Genomic DNA, 18,542 nt, shown 5'->3' with positions numbered 1-18,542 from the left:
TCTGTGCGTTAAACCCTGCAATCAACTAATATCAGATCACTGAAGGACTCTGCTAACATGAAGCCGGTGAAAACATTCTTGAGGTCATTTATTGCAGATATTTAACGAGCGCATTGCGCTGTTATGCATGTGTCTAAAACTATTATAACAATTTTTTGTGCGTGTGTGCGTTATTAATGCCCCGTGCTAATGCTGTTGGTGTTTATGATAGATAAAAAAAGTCCCTTGGAATTTTTCACTGGTTGTTTCTCTTATTTACTTTTTAAGGACAGCCCTTGCTCAGTTATTGTGTTTCGGGATGTTCGGAGTCGCGTCCTCCTATGGCTGCCGAGTGACGCACACAAGCCATGAGGCTAATGCGGGCTGGATAATACCCTGTACAGAGACGTTTCGGAACCCGTACGGGTTCCTTGATCAGTGTGATCAAGGAACCCGTACGGGTTCCGAAACGTCTCTGTGTTTTTCACCTTGACTTGGTCAGTGGCCGCATTTCGTTCTCATCATGATAACTGACCAGACGAACGTTCGTCGAACTCTTGACTATAATACCCTGTAATTTTGAAGTAAGTAGTGGTAGTAGCAGTAGTAGTTAACTCATATTTTGAGCTTGCGGATTTGCCGAATTTGCACACTTAGATACTCCAATTGGTCATTCTAGGGTGCTGGGTTGTGAAGACGACCGGTGGGGTCTTCTTAGAGTGATATATGTTCCGGTATACCAGTCCGTAGATTTACTGAACATTGTTTTTACTTAATACCATTGGAGCATACCAAGCTGGGCCGAAGTACAGTGCACATGCGAGTTTTCACGAGTTATTTCTCTAAGAATACATTAGCAGCAGCAGGGATTCTAAAGCTCAAAGCCCCGTGAATAGCTGCAAAACAGCAACAGTCAGCGGCCTCTCCAAGAACGTCTGACATTGTGTTTTCCCATCAGGATCACTCGCCCAGACGTCCTTCATGACAATTACGGCCTTCCGCTGACGCCAAATCTCCGGGCCTAATTGCCTCCTGCAGGAGCTGATCTCCCCTCAGTCGCACACGAACCAGCTCAGTTGGCAGGATGCTCGTTTCTTGCACGCGCGTCCACTGAACGTCAACACTATACGAAGCGCGTTTGTAGAAACAGAATAGAAAAAAAATACAATTGGTCGCCTTTCATGCGCGCTTGACATTGCTGCTACGGGATTGGCTTCCGCAGGAAGTCATTTTCTTTTCGGTGGCCACCAAGGGCTGCGCTGCACCGAGCTAAATGGCAGGAAGCTTGGGCGTGACTTCAAACCGAATCGACTGATACGTGAACACATTTGTTGCAAAACAATTAACGGGTAATCTAGAAAGCAGCAGCTTGTCGTCGCGCCCACGCCTGAAGTCATGGCCCGTATGTTTTCCGCGATTGAACTGTAGGCGGAAGTATTACCCAAAAATACGTGGTCTGTTTTTTTTTATTTCTGCGCTTGCCCCTCGTGTTTTGCGGCGCCTCCGAGGCCTTCAAAAGCGCGCAGGCGGCTTCCGCTGGCATCAGTTGTTTCGAAGTGTCGAGTAAAGGCAGCGCAGCGAGTTTCAACGATGAAGTGCTTCATTCTGCTGGCAGCGTTGGTGGCAGTGGCCTGGGCTGACGAAACAGGTGAGACGAAGCACGCTGAATGTGTGAGGCTCCCTGTGGTCTGCTGTATTCGTTTGCCATAAATATTTTGTATGTAACCACAAAATTTCTCTTCAAAGAAGCCGAGTAAACGTAGAGACACACTAACGTTATCTCTTTGCTGGGTTTTGTCTTCTATACTTACCGCAGTAGGGGATAGGCACTGGAATCTCGTTGAGCAGAACTTAAGAACAATTTCGACTTAAGCACAACAGTAACCCTGTAATTGTAGGCACCTTAACGACTCAGTTGACGGAAGGCCTAACAATAATTTTTTACCAGTCATTGGTAATTTCTGTAATAACATCTCCGAGTGAGGCGGTTTGAGTTTTAACCGTCACGCGTTTAACTGGGTTACTTGTCTACCGTCTCTACGTAACCGTGGTATCGACTCCCCAGCGACACGTTTGGTTCCCGGCGCACGAAATTCGTTGAGTTCGGGGATATAGAAGTGCAAGCCCAGCTTGATGGCGAGAGCGACGATTCAGCAGCGGTCGCAGGGCTAATGGCGTACTTCGTAACGCCGTGCGATTGCCGCTTCTGGGTTTGCCGAGACACGGCTGCTTTTGAAGTCGGTCGTCTTTGTCTACTTAAACCCGGAAATGTCCGTCCGTCCGTCCGTCCGTCCATCCATCTGTCTGTCTGTCTGTCTGTCTGTCTGTCTGTCTGTCTGTCTGCCTGTCTGTCTGTCTGTCTGTCCATCCGTCCGCCCCTCGATTCAGCCTTCCGGCCAAAAATTGTAGTAATACTTGAATGAGAGGTTTATAGATAAGGAAAACTTTTCCAAACCACTAAAACTGGAAAAACACTTCATACTTGTCAAGATTGTTCAGGAAAAAGAAAAGATGAGGCATATTTGAGACAGAACATCAATACATCAGGGACATCTGCATTGTTCGTTTAATTGAATGTAAATGTGCGCTGGATATTTATGCTAGCCATTATACAAATACGCGTTGAAAACAATATTTACACCCAGAAACACGAAAGCAGCTTGCGTCGAACCTAGACCTCGTGGCGGCATTCCAAGTTCAACAGGTAACGAAAGCTCCCAATAATTGGGGCGTGCGCAGGGGAATGACCAAAAATATGGCAGCTTCTCCACTCCATGGACGATGGCGAGGGTACGGAGTGCGGGGACTCGAAAAAACATCCAATTTGCTCCCTGGCCGTCATTCCATTTGAGCCGTGAGTTGCACCCTTGATTATTCCCTAAATGAAACTGAAACTCACGGCTCAAATCGAATTTCGCTTGATTTTCGCTTGATGCTGGTGTGCGCACGGATGGACGCGGACGGATATTGGGAGGTCTTAAGGTGCTCCGCACCTAAAACGTTACTTCACTTCAGCGAATCTGCCCCGTGCCTATCCTCGCAGGAACGAACCGGGAGAGGAAGAGCATGGAAGATTTGGAGGGAGGGGGGGAGGAGCGGGAAGACAGGTTACGTGGCAGCGCCGGCTGAACATTATCCTCTTTCGACGAAATTTGCAGCGAAGTGAGCAGACACGCGGAAAGCTTTTTTCTTCCCTTTTTGTTACGAACTTGACGCGGCGTAGTGACACCACTTTTTTTTACCACCACTGATTATATATGAATATTGCCATACTATTGTCACATCCCCCAACAAGTTCTTTTTTGTACTCAGCAGCCCGAAGAAGGCTTCTCCGCAAGCACATCAGAAGTGCGGAAAAGTAAGCTTTCAAGACGTCTGACAAGAACGGTTTTCTCTCTGAACTTTAGCTTTAGTTGTTCCTTATCAATTTCAAAGGTTCCCATAGTCTCAACCTCCATTATTATAACAATTAGGCGCCCGAAATTCACCAAGGACGCGGTTTTTTTACTCTTTCCGCGATACGGGCACATTTCGCTGAGGTACACGCCTTGAACACATTGACCTTAAAGGAGTACTGGCACGCAATTTCAAAGCTAAGAAAACTACGTAAAAGGCTTCCGTTGTACATAGAGATATCTCCCAGCAAGCTTCAACAGTAACCGTTACTATAACTTATTTGAAATCCATTTTAATGTTTTCTCGAACGATAAAGCTCAGTCCGGATGCCCTTTCGAATCGGCATCAGCATGGCGCCATTTCCTCCTGTCCCCAAATTTATGGCGTGAGGGACCCCGTGACGTGGCCAACGCTCTGGCTGCAGCTGGCGCGCGTGTATACACGTCACGGGTTCTGGTACTGACGTCACGCTGCCCGGATGCAATGGTGATTGTGGAGACCACGGCCGGTCTGAGCACGAGCGCGCGTCCACACCGGCAGTGGTGCGACAAGAACGGTGACGTTGCGAGCATCCTGGCGGGCGCCTCGGTTTTTGTTTCGTCTAAAATGAAACTGACACGAATAGGCGTAAATAATTATTTACGCTGCGACCGACCGTCTAATGTCCCTTCCTATGATTAGTGGGCCGGTAGGCACCCATAACGCCGAAAAAAAATACAACGCGAAAACTTAGTGTCAGTGCTCCTTTAATCGCATGACAGCGCACGTGCGCATCATTTAGAGCGAAAGCTCTACTACGCTACATATTTTAAGTTATTTCTCACGTCGCACGTGATCTTCAAACCCGAAGCACAAGCTGCGCCTTTCTTTCTTATTGCTTCACTCGCTCAGTGCCTCGCCGCTGCGGTACCACATGACTAAACGAGGGTGAAACGGCTGCTTCGGCGCTGCTTGTTACCTCAGTCTTGCCACCGACGGCGCCCGGTCTAGGCTGTATGTAAGTGCTCTCCAGCGCAGGTCACAGGATGAAATTATCATACAAAAAGTCCAGAAGATACAGCTAGACGGCAGGCAGCGAAATCTGAAGCAAAGGCAAATTTTAACGACTTAAGCATGTCAAAGTGCATAGTATAAAGATGTTTACGAATGTTATGCGTCCGCAGGCGGCAGCGGCATCTCGCTGGGGTTTCCCGAACCCCAGCCGTGCGGTGAGAACGAGGAGTGGAAGCGGTGCGTGAGCGGCAGCTGCGCCGAGACGTCCTGCGAACGGCCCGTGGTCGGCCCCGCCTGCACCGCCGACTGCCGCTACGGCTGCTACTGCTCGGAGGGCTTCTACCGCAACGCCGAAGGGAACTGCATCACCCTGGACCAGTGCCCGCCCAGGAGGCACGGTACGTACGCTCACAATCCATGGGAAGCACACTACAGGAAATTTCAGCTCGAGCCCTGCTCTGGCGCTCCCTTGGTCAGCAACATCAGCGCAAAAACAAAAAAGTGCTTCCACGCACTCGACGTATCGGGACGAGCTTCGCTGCATAAAAAAGTTTTCAATGTAGTGAATGTCGGTGGTGGATTTTTAAGAGTACGCACTTAGAAGAAAGGAACCGAAACTGGTCTTCTTGTGCGAACGTCTGATTTGGCCGCGTTTTGTTGCCGCTTGGGGATAACTTTTGCTTTTCCACGGGGCTCGTTCGAAGCATGACGCAGTGCTGTTCCTCTCGATCCGCCATTCGCAGCTCATTGGACTTAGTCACGTACAAATTCTGGGTTGCATTTACCAGCCCACACACCTTGGTTAAAGCGGTGAAGGAAAGCATTGTTACTTGTAGACAGAAAGAAACTGTATATTTGAAAACAGCAGCCATTTTGTTCAGTGAATGCGGATGACCTGCAAAGCTTCACAAAATTCACGTAAAAGACACGGTTAGGGAATGTACACGTATTTATTTTTCTCGTCATACGGTAATGGCATTGACCCTATCTTTCTGATTATTGAACGAAACTTGGAACGACCAGAGTTTTGTTCTAAGGGAAAAACTAGGTACTGCATCTTTCCCTCCCCTACAAAACCATGCATTGACAGCAGACGGGAATTCTATAACGCGTACAACTTTACTGGCAACTAGCTACTTACGACAAGTAAATTCAACCTGGAGTGATGATTGTGTCAATTTAGCGGCCAAATGTACTATAATTTCTTCTGAAAAGGTTTTCATAAAGCGAGAGTTGCAGCCTTTTTTGCTGAGCAATCGCGATAAAATTGCCTTTTCTCCAAGACGTATTTCAGATGTGTTGGTGGACACAAAAAACTGACAAGTTGACAGAACCCCGGCCATAAACATCTTCGCTGCCAAATAATCCAGAACGTCCCGATGAAACGCTGATGTCTCCAACCAAGAAGAAGCTCTTCATTTCATTTCATTTATTGTACCTTCAAGGCCCGAAGGCGTTACAGAAGGGAGTGGAGTTGATACATAATGCAAAGACAGGAAAGGGTATCAAAAACAGGAAAAATAAAAAAAAAACAAAATCGCGGATTAGCTAAAGTGTTTTTCTATAGCATTTTTAAATGCAGACAAATCGGTTATGCTAGCAATTGAGCCGGGGAGGTGGTTCCATGCAGTGGTGGTTTTTGGGATAAATGAGTAGAAAAATAAATTAGAGCGCCACTGTGGAACGAATAATTTATGCAGGTGATCAGTTTGAGACGATATGTAAGAAGGTGCAGAGAAAAGTTGACTTCTTAATTCCGGATTGTAATAGTAAATTTTGTGGAGTAGAACTAATCGTGCTAGTTTCCTGCGGTGTGAGAGTAGAGGGAGGTTTAAGGTAGTCTTCATAGATGTTACACTAGCTGTCCGAGAGTAGTTAGCAAGAATAAAACGTACACTACGATTTTGAACGGATTCTATTGCATTTGTTAGATATTCTACTCCAGGGTCCCAGACAGAAGAGGCATATTCAAGCTTAGGGCGTATTAGTGTTTTGTAGAGAAGTAGCTTTACGTTAACTGGGGCCATTGAGAAATTGCGACGGAGGTAACCAAGCATGCGGTTGGCGTTGTTAGTGATATGGTTAATGTGAGTCTGCCAGGAAAGGTTAGATGTCATGTAGACGCCTAAGTATTTATAAGAAGTGACCTCTTCGAGTGCAGAACCCATAATGCGATAATTGTGTAAGTTAGGCGGAGCAGTACTGCGGGAAATTCTCATTAGTTTGCACTTTTGGCTGTTAAGACGCATCTTCCAAGTATCACACCAAGTAGAAATCTTATCTAGGTCAGACTGTAATGTTAGAGTTTCTGAATTTGATGATATTACACGATAAATGGCACAATCATCGGCAAATAACCTTATTGAGGATGTTACGGAGTTAGGCAAGTCATTAATATAGATCAGAAAAAGCAAAGGTCCGAGAACAGAGCCTTGCGGAACCCCGGAGGTGACCGGACAAAGAGCAGAATCAAAGTTGTTAGCAGAGACAAACTGTGTTCGATTGGACAAAAAGTTTTCAATCCACAAGATAATATTACGGTCAATGTTGAGGGCACTTAATTTATGACAAAGTAATTGGTGAGAAACAAGATCAAATGCTTTAGAAAAGTCTAAGAAGATGGTGTCAATATGAAATCCATTATCTAACGCGGCACAAATGTCATGTGTAAATGAAATAAGCTGGGTATCACAAGAAAATGATTTACGGGAACCGTGCTGACTGGATGAAAAGAATGAATTTGTTTCTAGAAAGTTAATAAGCACGGAGAATATTATATGCTCTAGAATCTTGCATGGAACACTTGTTATAGAAATAGGACGGTAATTTAGAGGTGAATGCAAGCTCTTGAGGACTTTATCTGGGAAGCATTCAAAGAGACAGTACGCTTCCCGCCAAGAGAGAGAGAGAGAAAAGGACTTTATTTACAGTAGCCCTGCTCCAGGGGGATCACCGCACAGGGTTCCGCCCTGGTCGTGAAGGCAAGAGCTGGAGCACTATCTAGCCCCCGGAGCGTGACCGGGCGGGGCACGAGGGACGACCCAATCTCCCTCCGCTATCTTGATGACCGGACCTGTGACTCGCCCTTGCGTTCTTCCCGTCCGCAGCTCACCCTCACCCTGAGTGCGGCCTCAACGAGGTGTGGAAAGTGTGCGTGAGCAGCTCGTGCGCCGAGACCACGTGCGAGAGGCGCACCGTCGGGCCTGCCTGCACGGCCGACTGCCAGCGGGGATGCTACTGCGCCAACGGGTTCCATCGCAACGCCCAGGGCAACTGTGTCACCGAGGACCAGTGCCCCACCGCCCCGTCGGAGTAGTGACATAGGCCCTTCGTGAGTAATTAACGAGGACTGTTTAATAAACTTACAAATTAATAGGTAAAACATGGTGCCCAGGGATATCTGCAAAAACGAAGGTACAGTGAAACTGACCAGCATTTGATAGCAGACTCGCCTCATCTAAATCATAGTAACGACCCCCGCTGCTCTGTAGCAGCATTTATTCTCTCTTCCTGGTATAAAGAAACATACCTTCCGCTCCCCAGACAGACGATGCCGTATTATACTCTTTACTAACAATGCTGGAGGGACAGATTGAGAAGGCATGTAGTTTCTGGTCGTGAAGGGCAGTGGTGGTCACCCGCGTCACTCCTCCTAAACTCTAATTGAAGCAAAGAGACAACACTGCGTTTTTATTTCAAAGACTGAAAGTGCACACTTGGTATAACCTTCGTGGTTAAGTCCTTCCGCGTACGCAATGAATAGTCATTTAAAAAAACGTATAACATTGTGGTCGACAGATAAATAATCCCCCTACCACGAAAGGTGATCGTAAGCAGAAAGAAATTCGGAAACCTTTGCAATTGAGATACCAAGATTAATGAAACAGCGCAGCTGCTGGTCTTGACTACCTGTAACTTGGTTTTTTCATATATTTAACTTGACATTCTATATAGCTTTAAGTTGATTTTTCTATAGCCTTAACTTGTATTTTCTGTAGCTTTAACTTGGCTTTTCTAAGAGCACTGTCTTATGTATAGCCATCTTATCAGTAGACCGGACACTGATGCCGCCGAGGCGCGCCGTCTCCCTGAACTAACACAACACCTGCACGTCAGAGCTTACGTCATCACTAGTCGTAGGCAATCCCCCGCGAGTGCCTCTTCACCCGAACATCTGCACCACTACACGCACTCCCCACACCTGCTCGTCGGCTCCTTGCTTTCTCGCCACTTCCCCTCACACGTCTTGGGTTATCATTTGCCCTTTCTCCGTTTCGCTGCGCCCACTTTTGAGCGACAACCGGCACGGCTGAAACTCAAGGCAAATTTGACGTATACACACACACTTTTGGTGCACCATCAGTTGCAGATTGTGTATCGTAGTACCCTTGAAAAAATAGGCCACATTGTGCTAGCGATATCATGCCCCGGTGCCAGCAAGCTTCCACTGTTCTACCAGGGTGGTGTCTTCTGTTTGTGTTTCAAGTAATAATTACCGTAAAGCCCTCCTCAAAGAAGCCTTTCATGCTGAGCACGGTGATGAGAACAGAATCTGCTGAACGACAATGGTTTGATTCTCACTGCGAGTAGCCATCCACAGCCTTGGCGTGAAATAAGCTTTAAAGGGACCCAGAAATGCCTTTTGTAAAAGTTATAAAAGGCCTTTATTGTCGCGTAGTACCAATATAGCGATGCAATGCCGTTGGAATTATTGATCTACATTCAGTATTAGCTGTGCCAGAAGCAATTAAGTGCACCTCTCCCCCCTTGCCGATCGATTCCTCCTCCCTCTCTGCTTCTTTCAAAGCAGCTGGAAACACTGGGAATAGCCATGCGACATCGCGACGCTCGACTTCCGTTCTCCGCTAGCTACATTCCTGCGCCTAGGCACGCGTCAATCGCTGCAGACCCGCCTTTGCCTCGGGATCGCGCAGGAAGGAGGAAGAGCAGCCGGAAGCCAATGGCGGTGACGTTGCCGGCGGCCGACGTTCGGCCGAATCAGGGGGGCGGCTCGCCGTTGCGTCAGCCGCGATTGCCGTTGCGTCAGCCGCGGTCGGCGTTGCGTCAACCGCGGTCGGCTCACTGCGGCGGCGCGCTCATCGGCTGAGAAAGGCGATCTTCAAAAATTGTTTACAAATTATCCGTACAACGTATGGGGTTCACACTTGGCTCAAAAATCCCCCGTTACGTGTTCTACCACCTGAATGCATTTGATTGCCACCTTCACAAAGCTTTTCTGGGTCCCTTTAAGTTACCAGATTGCGAGAATAGGGGATGTTCTGAGCTGTTATAATTTGCGTCATTTTATCGCATTTAAAGTCACGCCAGACCAGTATTATGCTGCTAACTTTCAAGTTTCTGTGAAAAGATGCCAAGCCATATTTAATGATTCGTCTTCTCTGATCAGTTTTTTTACGCACAGGGTAACCTTTTTCCGGAAAAAATAGACATTGCAGCTCAACCACGGCCTTCGTCCATCCAGCCTATCTGGAAACGACGAAAATATTGGTGTCCAGTAAGTAACCTCAGCTTTCACGCAATATAAGTTAATTCACGTTGCATTATTGGTATCGAACGCTTCAGTGAGACACTTCTGACTTCGTGCGAAGCTGGAAGAATGCGTGAATTACTCCCTGCCATACACGGAAGTGGGGATCCTTGAACGATACCATCGTTAAAAGCATTTCACAGATGATAGGTCAATAAAACAATAGAATATGTTGTCAGACGCCCCAGTGAGGACGTCATGTATAAATGATTTTTTTTATATTTTTTCAAGAGCACATAGGTACGCGCCCAATCAAGTGGCCAAATGTCAACAATGTCATCACCTGTGTTTGTATCGCATGTTTCAATTGCCTTCATGTCGTATTTCCAACTGCACTTTGTGTTTGTACTTTCTTTGTCATCCTGTACTTTCTGAATGTCCTCCCGTCATCCTGAACTGTACTTTATTTGTCATTCTGCAACCATAGCGTATTGTCACCTCCCACTCCTGTAATAACCCTAAACTGGGCTGACAGTATAAATAAATAAATAAATAAAAATAAAAATAAAGAAATAAATAACAAACTTTAGTTTCCCTGCGTTCCGATGTTTAGAGTGGAATTCGTGGCAACGCTCTTTTAGTTTTTGTGTTTTCTTTCAAATTTAAACTCCTCTGGTAGTTAGGTATCAAGTTAAGCAAAGCTAAAAGGCAGACATCGAATTTAGACGAATGTGCGGCAGCCATCACGCCATTTAAAAGAGGCGGCTGTTTAAGACGTTGCAGCTGGCTTCACATCTGTTTCGTTATCAGCCTTTCTTCAAACACTGAACTTTTTTCCATGCAGGATTTCGTCATCGGAGACCTCAACCACGAAAATGGAGGACTGGACAAAGTGAAAGAACTGCGAAAATAAAACGCAATTGTAATTTTCACACGCTCACATGCAATTGTACTCGAAATAAACGTCGTAACACAGCTATTGATGTGTCGTATACGTCGAACGAATTTTTGAGGAATGTTATAGTAACGTAAGGACAAAAACATTCCTGCTTCTGCTAGATATGCCCAAGCACACTTCACCAATCTGCATTAAACACTTAACTGAATACCCAATAGCAGGAAAAAAATTAGAAAAATCACGGGGAGTAAGCTAGAGTATATTGTTACGAGTGGACATTGTCTGATAGATTGACACAAGAGGTTGCTGTACGGAAACTAAGAAAACATCAAAGGCAAAATGCTTCACTTAACGTGAACGTTTTCAGGAACAGCTATAATGGTCGAATTCTGCGTAATAATGCTGATTCTGTGCACGGCCGGTGTCTTTTTGTGCGTACGTTTTTGAGTGACACACACAAAACCCTTTGTGGGCGGTGTTACAGAGGTTGTATGTAGTCCCCAGACGTATGGCAAGTCCCACGTAGTACAGACGGGACGGAGCGTCAATGACAGTGTGAAGGAGCGTGCACAGAGCGTCAAGCAAGATAATTTAGTAGACCCTCCCACGCATTGTGTACAGCAATTCAATGGGGCAAAATTCTATTGCGAAGCAAGTTCCAGACAACGTGAAAGCTGTTAGAAGTTTTGTTTATTAAAAAGAAGTGTGATCAGTACTTGAGTGACACTCCTAAGAAATTGCGCGAATCAGAGTGGTCTTTGTTATGTACGCTGTTATGTGTGTTTCTCATGCCATCTATCGCTTATTATTTTGATTAGTTTTCTTTCAAGCACTCATACATAGGAATGGGCGAGGGGGTTGTATATTGTGCGACGTGGTAGACATTATAGTAGCTTTGGAATGAGCTTTCAGCTCCCGGAATCGCTTCGACCAAGCTGCCGGCTCAGACAAGGGGACTAGGACGGACTGGTGGCCTACCGAGACCTCACGCAGCCTCGCCGCATTAAGCGCCGGAAATATCCCGCAGCGCATCCCACCCTTAGCAGACGTCAATCGGTAGCCTGGCGTAAACGACCTGGCTAATGCATTCCCCAATCTTTAAACAATCAGCCACATTTATCCCGAACTGTACAAAGACAACTTCAAGTGATGCGCACAGCCAACAACCCTCACATCATTTGGGCTTGTGATGCTCAGCCAACAATTCTACGAGCACATTTAACCATCAGTACCGAGGAGCAGTGAGAGACTGTTTGTTTAGCTCAAATCCCAAAACACAGATCAAGGTCGTCCAACTGGCCGAACATGCCGTTCACGCGAGAGGGCTGCAGGCCACCACCTGAAGCGGAGGTATCCCCGAACGTCTACCATTCCCCGTTCTCCTGTTCTGCAGTTTTCAACAAAATAATGGTAACATCCTCGTCGTCGCCGTCGTCGTTGCTAGCAGCGGTAGTTTCTCGCGACAAAAGGGATGAAACGACGTTATCAGAAAGTTGGTATATGTTCAGGTTCAACCCATCCACCGCGACAGTGACGGCGAATGTGTTTCACGCCACAGTAGGGTCCAAATGTTATTTGAACCAAATGTCATTTGACTTAAATGGGGTGCTTCGAATGCCATTCAGAATCCGCCGTGCTACACTACAATTTCGATGGCATTTGAAAGATTTCACAATTGCTCGCCGTGCTGTTGTGGCGCTGTTGTCGCCCCGTTCTATTTTCGTACAATAATACGACAATCAAATTTAGGAGCTGTATAAGGCAGTAAAATTATACAAAATTAGAAGAGACACCAGTTTTGACTCTAATGTTGTGGCTGTTTGCGTAGTTTTTTTTTTTTTTTTTTTTTTGCAACTGACCCACTGTTTGTGTGAATATGAAAATTAAATATGTTGATTTCATATTTTAAGTGAATGAACATGAAACAAAGTTCCGCAAACAAGATTATTTTGTTTGTTTTACGTACGGAAGTATTATATTTTTTATTGCCGATCTAAGAAGCTGCGTGCGAGGGTGCTAGAAATGGCATTTGAAATCCCAAATATCTCTCTCGTTGTTCATTTGGCTCGAATGTCATTTGAGCCCAATGGCATTTCAAAACCTATTTAGCAGCACAACTTGGCATTCGAGTCAAATGACATTTGGTTGAAACGACATTCGGACGCTAGTGTAGCAGGGGTATTACGGTTTTGTGCGGTTCAGTTCTCCTTCCGAGGTAGTGGAGGTTTGTTGCCCAACGTGCTTGGCCATCCTGTGCAAAGCCAAACCACTCACCTTCACGAAGCCTCTTCCGCAGCGCGGGCAGGACAACGGGTACTGCCTCTTGTGCATCTCGAGCTTATCGAGCACGGCGAATCGCTGTCCGCAAACCTCACACCGATGGGAACCTTTGTGTTCCCTTAGGACGTGAGAGTAAAGGCTGCGTTTTAAACAGAACATTCTGTCGCACTCCGGACATGCATGACCGCGTAACGGTTCGGCAAGGGCCCGAATGAACCTACCGGTGCCGGTATAGATCGCATGGGTCTTTGAAGCGCTGGTCACAATCAGCGCACGTGTATGGCAGCCGTATTCTCCGGTGCGTCAATAGGTGCCTGTTGAAGTGATTCTGCTTTGTAAGGGCTTTCCGACAGATAGGGCAGACCACAGGCTATTTGGCGGTAGTCGGTTGGGCCTTCTCTGCACATGGTGTGCCGAACGATCTGGGCAAATATGAAAACGAAATGAAATATATACGTGAATTAAGTAATTTGACAATAGTTGGGCGAGTAACTTGAATTTTTTTTCAAAAACCGATGTATTGCAAACTGACACCCAGCAATATCATTCAATGAGAGCACCGTCGTCGTCAATGCAGCCTCGATAGCCCTCCGAGAATTCCTTCAAGGTATGATCGAAAAATTATCCATGATGGGAAGGAAAGCGTTTCTTTTTGTATAGTTGACGTTGAAATTATACACTTCACGCTAATATCAATGATGAACAAGTGATGAACATAATGAACAAGTATGTACATTTCTGAGTCACAAACAGTGCAGAAACGAGACGACAGGAAGATCACACAAACACAGCGCCGTGTTTGTGTGATCTTCCTGTCGTCTCGTTCCTGCGCTGCTTGTGACTCAGTTATGTACCAACTGGCCCGCCTACAATCTATGTACATTTCATGTACAATGGAAGCAACAGCGGACACGTAATAAGCAGGAGATACCAGTCAGGGCGGGAATCATTTTGGCCGTAGACATCTCTAAGCTTAATGATCATTTGGCAAACGTGTGATCTTATGAAGCGATGGGGTTCAGCGTGTCTATCCAGCATTCGCGTTTTCCATAAACTATGCAAAGCGATTAGAAAAAAAAAAGCATCATATGGCACATCGCCATCTTCTGGTGATACAAGATACCTTAGAGTATCTGGAGTCAATCCAAAGTCCTTCTTAAGAGTGCTCTGGATGACATCCCAAAACTATATGGCATCGTTACAAATTATGAAGCAGTGCTGAATCGTTTCCGGCACATCGAACAGGCGGCAGTTTACCCAATACACAAAATGTTCAGGCTGTGCAGACACGTCTTAACCGGCAAAGTTTCGGTATGCAGTTTGAAGAAGAACGTTTTTGTCCCTTCCGGCACAGTCGAAGCAGTTTGTATTCGGAGAGGGGTGTACGGACATGCACAATTAGGTAGAAAAAATTCAGAGAAGCTTGCACTCACGCGCAAGACTTGAATGGCGAAGCTGGTGTGGGTTACCATTGCGAGAAACATAGAAAAGTTTCAGTATAATCGTTTACTTGCATTATTTCGTTGCTAGTGATCGTCGTCATATGCATCGAAGAGCTAGGTCGTCATCTTATGCGCGGCGAGTGGTGGCCGCAAAGTCATCCTCAGCATTGTAGACTTCCACCAGCTCTTTGTCAACAACTCAAGACGGCGGTTGCGGGATCTGCAAGTCGTGCAGAAGGATCTAAATTTGGACGAGATGGTATTGGGTGAACATCTTCGAACAACAGCTCAAAAACAAAGACACTAGGAGAAAAAAAAAATGACAGGACAGCGTCGTCCTGTCATTTTCTTACCCTAGTGTGTGTTTTTACGCTGTTGTTAGAAGATGCTCTGCAAGTCGTCTCGGGAAGGATTGGCACACTCGTAGCCATGTCTCCAGTTATTCATAATAGCTTCTAGAGAATACGGTGGCCGCGGTGACCTTTCCCAAGCACACTGTTTTTTCATCTTTAGCATTAGCGCTGGAGGAGGAGGAACAAACGTTTATTTTACATATTTAGAGCAGATGGGCGGCCGCCTTAGTCCAGGTAGCCGCGTGCTGTCGCTGCTCGGGTGGCCCGCTGGATCAGGCTTTGCTGGTCCTGCAGGTTCGAGCTGGTCAGCGCGCATTTCCACTGCTCGAGAGTATGTGTGGGGAGTGGGGAGGGGTGGTGTGGGCAGAAGAATACGAGGTGGGGGGTTGTGTCTGGGGTGTGGCAGTCACGGCAGTTATAGGTGAAACGGCTGGGGGAGATATGGGAGAGGATGGTGCCGTTGTAGAATGTATTTGTTTGGAGACGTCGCCAGATGCGGGATTCTTCGTTGGTGAGTGCAGGGTGTGGGGGAGGGTATTCTCGGCGGGTGTGGCGATAGTGCGCTAAGATGTCGGAGTAGGTGGCGGGTAGTCGGTGTAGCGTGTCAGTCAGGGTGTCCAAGTCGTCCGGCCTCGTCGGGAGTGCCCGGAAGTGAAGTTCGCGGGCCGCAGCATGGGCTGCTTCGTTCCCGGGGAGGGAGGCATGACCTGGGTGGGGTCCAAACGATGGTCACGTTAGGAGGTGATACTACGGCTTGTAGAAGCTTGAGGGCAGGTAGAGGAATTCTACCAAGGAGGTATCTTCGACAGGCTTGCTGCGAGTTCGTGATAATTGTGAGGTAGTCGCACGTTGCTGTATGCACTGCTAGGGCTATTGCAGTAGCTTCCGCTGCAGATGGGGAGAGGTGGCGGTATGTGGCCGCAGTGTATAAGGTGCCGTTGGTGTCGGTGACCGCTAGGGTTGAGTGGGAAGTTGAGTGAGCGATGTCGGTGTAGCGGGTGTCGTTGTCCGATGAGTACTTCTTATGTAGGTAGTGAACACGAGCGTTGCGACGTCCTTTGTTGTACTCGGGATGCATATGTCGTGGAATGGGGGTGACTTTGATGGTGGCCCGAATATGAGGTGGTATCGGCTGTAGTCCTTCGTGGGGTTCTGGTGTAGGACGGCCTAAATTCTGGAGGACTGTGCGGCCTGTGGGGGTGAGCGTAAGGCGAGAGAGTTGGCTGGTTTTTTGGGCTTCTATAAGTTCGGAGAGCGAATTATGTATGCCAAGTTGAAGGAGCTTGTTGGTCGAAGTGAAATCCGGTAGTCCCAGGGCTATCTTGTAGGCTCGACGGATGAGAGCATCCAATTTGAGTGTTCTTGGGGTCGGAGTTGGACATAGGGAGTGCCATATGTAAGCCTGCTGAGCAGTAATGCTTGCACAAGTTGACACGTGTCTTGTTCTTTAAGACCGTGTTTGTGCATGCATATACGACGGATGAGGTGGGCGAGTTGCGATATTGTGGAGTGTAGTTGGGGTAGTAGTGCTCTTCCAGATCCATCGGCGTGGAAGCTTACACCCAGGATTCGTAGTGTCTTCACTTGCGGGACAGGTTCCTGGTGAATCATGACCTGAGGGTCCGGTGCCGGTTCGGGGGGTCTTCCACGAGTACGTGCGCGAAGGACGAGAAGGGCTGATTTTGAGTGGTGACAGGTGAGACCGCGTGGTGCTAGGTAGTTGAGGACGGTGTCCACCCCTTGTTGTAAAGCGGATTGTTGGGTGCCGGGTGATCCTTTGGTGATCCAGAGGGTAAGATCATCCGCGTAGAGAGCATGGTGAAGGTTAGGGATCACGGAAAGCTGCTTAGGCAGGTCTAGAAGGGCGACATTAAACAATAAGGGGGAGATAACAGAACCTTGTGGGGTGCCCTTGGGGGGTGTGGAGAACATTGGGGAGATCAATGATCCGAGTCGGATTGTGGCAGTTCGGTCGGATAAAAATGCTCGTGCATAGTCGAAGGTGCGTTGACCGCAGCGTGTGGTGTTTAGCCCATTGAGGATGGCTTCATGGGTGACGTTGTCAAAGGCTCCACGTACATCTAAAGCTAAGATTGCGCTGGGATGAATTTTGCTGAGGTTGTCTATGACCTGTCCTTTTAGCTGAAGAAGAACGTCTTGTGTGGAAAGGTGGTTACGGAAGCCAAACATGGTGTGCGGAAAGAGGTCATTATTTTCCAGATGGGCAGTGCGTCTTGCGTGTACCATATGTTCCAGCAGCTTTCCGAGACATGATGTGAGGGACATGGGACGTAGGTTAGTGGGTGCAATCGGCTTATTGGGTTTAGGAATTAGAGTAATGTCGGCGTGGCGCCATTGAGGAGGGAGCGTGCCCGCTTGCCAGTGGTGGTTAAAGAGATCCAGTATAGATTCTTGGGCCTCATCGTCGAGATTTCGAAGGAGCTTGTTTGTGATGCGATCGCGGCCAGGAGTTGTATTTCTAGTAAGCTTGGTGAGGGCCTGGCGTAGTTCCTCGGTGATGAAGGGGTTGTCCAATGCGGCGTTAGTGGGGCCTGAATATAGGACCGAAGTGGGCTTGGGGTAGGTTGTCTGGTGCCCAAAGAGGTGGTCACGGAGAGAGTGGAGGAGTTCTGGGGGGGGGGGGGGGGTAGATCGCTGTTTCGGATGAGGCGATTAATTTGGTGGGTGGTGGTGGTGCTTGTAGGCTTGTCTCCGATGAGCTTGCGAAGGATGTGCCAGGTCCGCTTCGTGCTGAGGGTGCCCTTTAATTGGTCGCAGAAAGAATGCCAATTTTGTACTGTGAGGGTGTGTGCATACTGCACAGCCTGCAGGGTAATGTTCGCGATGCTTTTTTTTGAGGGTGCGGTTGTGTTTTTGTTTCTGCCACCGTTTGACCAGGCCCCTGCGGGCTTCCCATATATGCAGCAGATGGGTGTCAGCCTCCGGGTGTTTATCGGTGAGTTGCACCGTTTTTGTGTGTTTCTCGACCAGGGCTTCCAGGGCTGCTGTCCACTCTTCGAGGCTGTCTGTGATGGAGGGAAGTGTGGTTGGGTCCTTGCGGAATTCGGGCCAACTTGTGATCCTAGCCTTCCCCAATGAGCGCGTGGTGCATCGGAGGTTAGTCGTTATCTTGATAATATAGTGATCACTGCCCAGGGTGTCTTGGGTTCGTTGCCATTCCAGGAGAGTGACGTTTTTGGCAAACGTGAGGTCAGGGGAGGTGTCACGGGAGACGCTCGTACCCAGCCTGGTGGGGGTGGTGAAGTCGTTGTATAGAGTGAGGGCATGGTGCTGGGTAGCGTGGAGAAGGGCGGTGCCTTTTTTAGATGCTTGTGCGTAGCCCCAACAGTGATGTGGAGCGTTGAAATCACCGAGTAGGATGAAGGGACTTCGGGATGCTTGTTTCTTAGCGTCGTGTATCAATGAAGTAGGCGGAGGACTGTAAACATTGAGGATATAAACACTTGAGTGAGAGTGTCGATCAGGAAGAACCTCTATAAAAGTGTGTGCGATGGGGGAGGCGAGGTGATGTTCTTGCGCGGTAAGGTGCTCTGCCACTAACGTTGCAGTGCGGTGCAGGGGGTCTTGTGTGTAAGTGGCATATCCTCGAAGTGATGGGTTGGGGGTGTCAGCCTCTTGTAGGGCGATGACCTGAGCAGGACTTGGGGAAATGTATAGGGCTAGCTGATTTTTCTTGTTTTGGAATTACTGGA

The 18,542-nt window shown here is 47.6% G+C and overlaps 1 protein-coding gene and 1 long non-coding RNA gene across 2 annotated transcripts in view; one reads left to right on the top strand and one right to left on the bottom strand.

Annotated features, from left to right (window-relative positions):
* The first annotated feature begins 1,470 nt into the window (after positions 1-1,470).
* On the top strand, positions 1,471-10,835 carry LOC144137806 (ixochymostatin-like). Its single transcript, XM_077669797.1, has 4 exons — positions 1,471-1,627; positions 4,539-4,766; positions 7,476-7,699; positions 10,701-10,835. The coding sequence occupies exons 1-3, from the start codon at positions 1,570-1,572 to the stop codon at positions 7,682-7,684; spliced, it is 495 nt and encodes a 164-aa protein (XP_077525923.1). The 5' UTR covers positions 1,471-1,569; the 3' UTR covers positions 7,685-7,699; positions 10,701-10,835.
* Positions 10,836-13,079: 2,244 nt separating this feature from the next.
* Positions 13,080-18,542, bottom strand: part of LOC144139018 (uncharacterized) — a 73,305-nt gene continuing 67,842 nt past the window's right edge. The window contains exon 3 of the long non-coding RNA XR_013316014.1: positions 13,080-13,456. This is a non-coding gene — a long non-coding RNA (uncharacterized LOC144139018). The remainder of the gene's footprint in view (positions 13,457-18,542) is intronic.

This window comes from Haemaphysalis longicornis, unplaced genomic scaffold (assembly GCF_048455015.1).
Source record: "Haemaphysalis longicornis isolate Haplotype H1 unplaced genomic scaffold, Haemaphysalis longicornis Haplotype H1 scaffold_5, whole genome shotgun sequence".
Classification (NCBI taxonomy): Eukaryota; Metazoa; Arthropoda; class Arachnida; order Ixodida; family Ixodidae; genus Haemaphysalis; species Haemaphysalis longicornis.
This window is presented reverse-complemented; position numbering and strand designations above follow the sequence as displayed.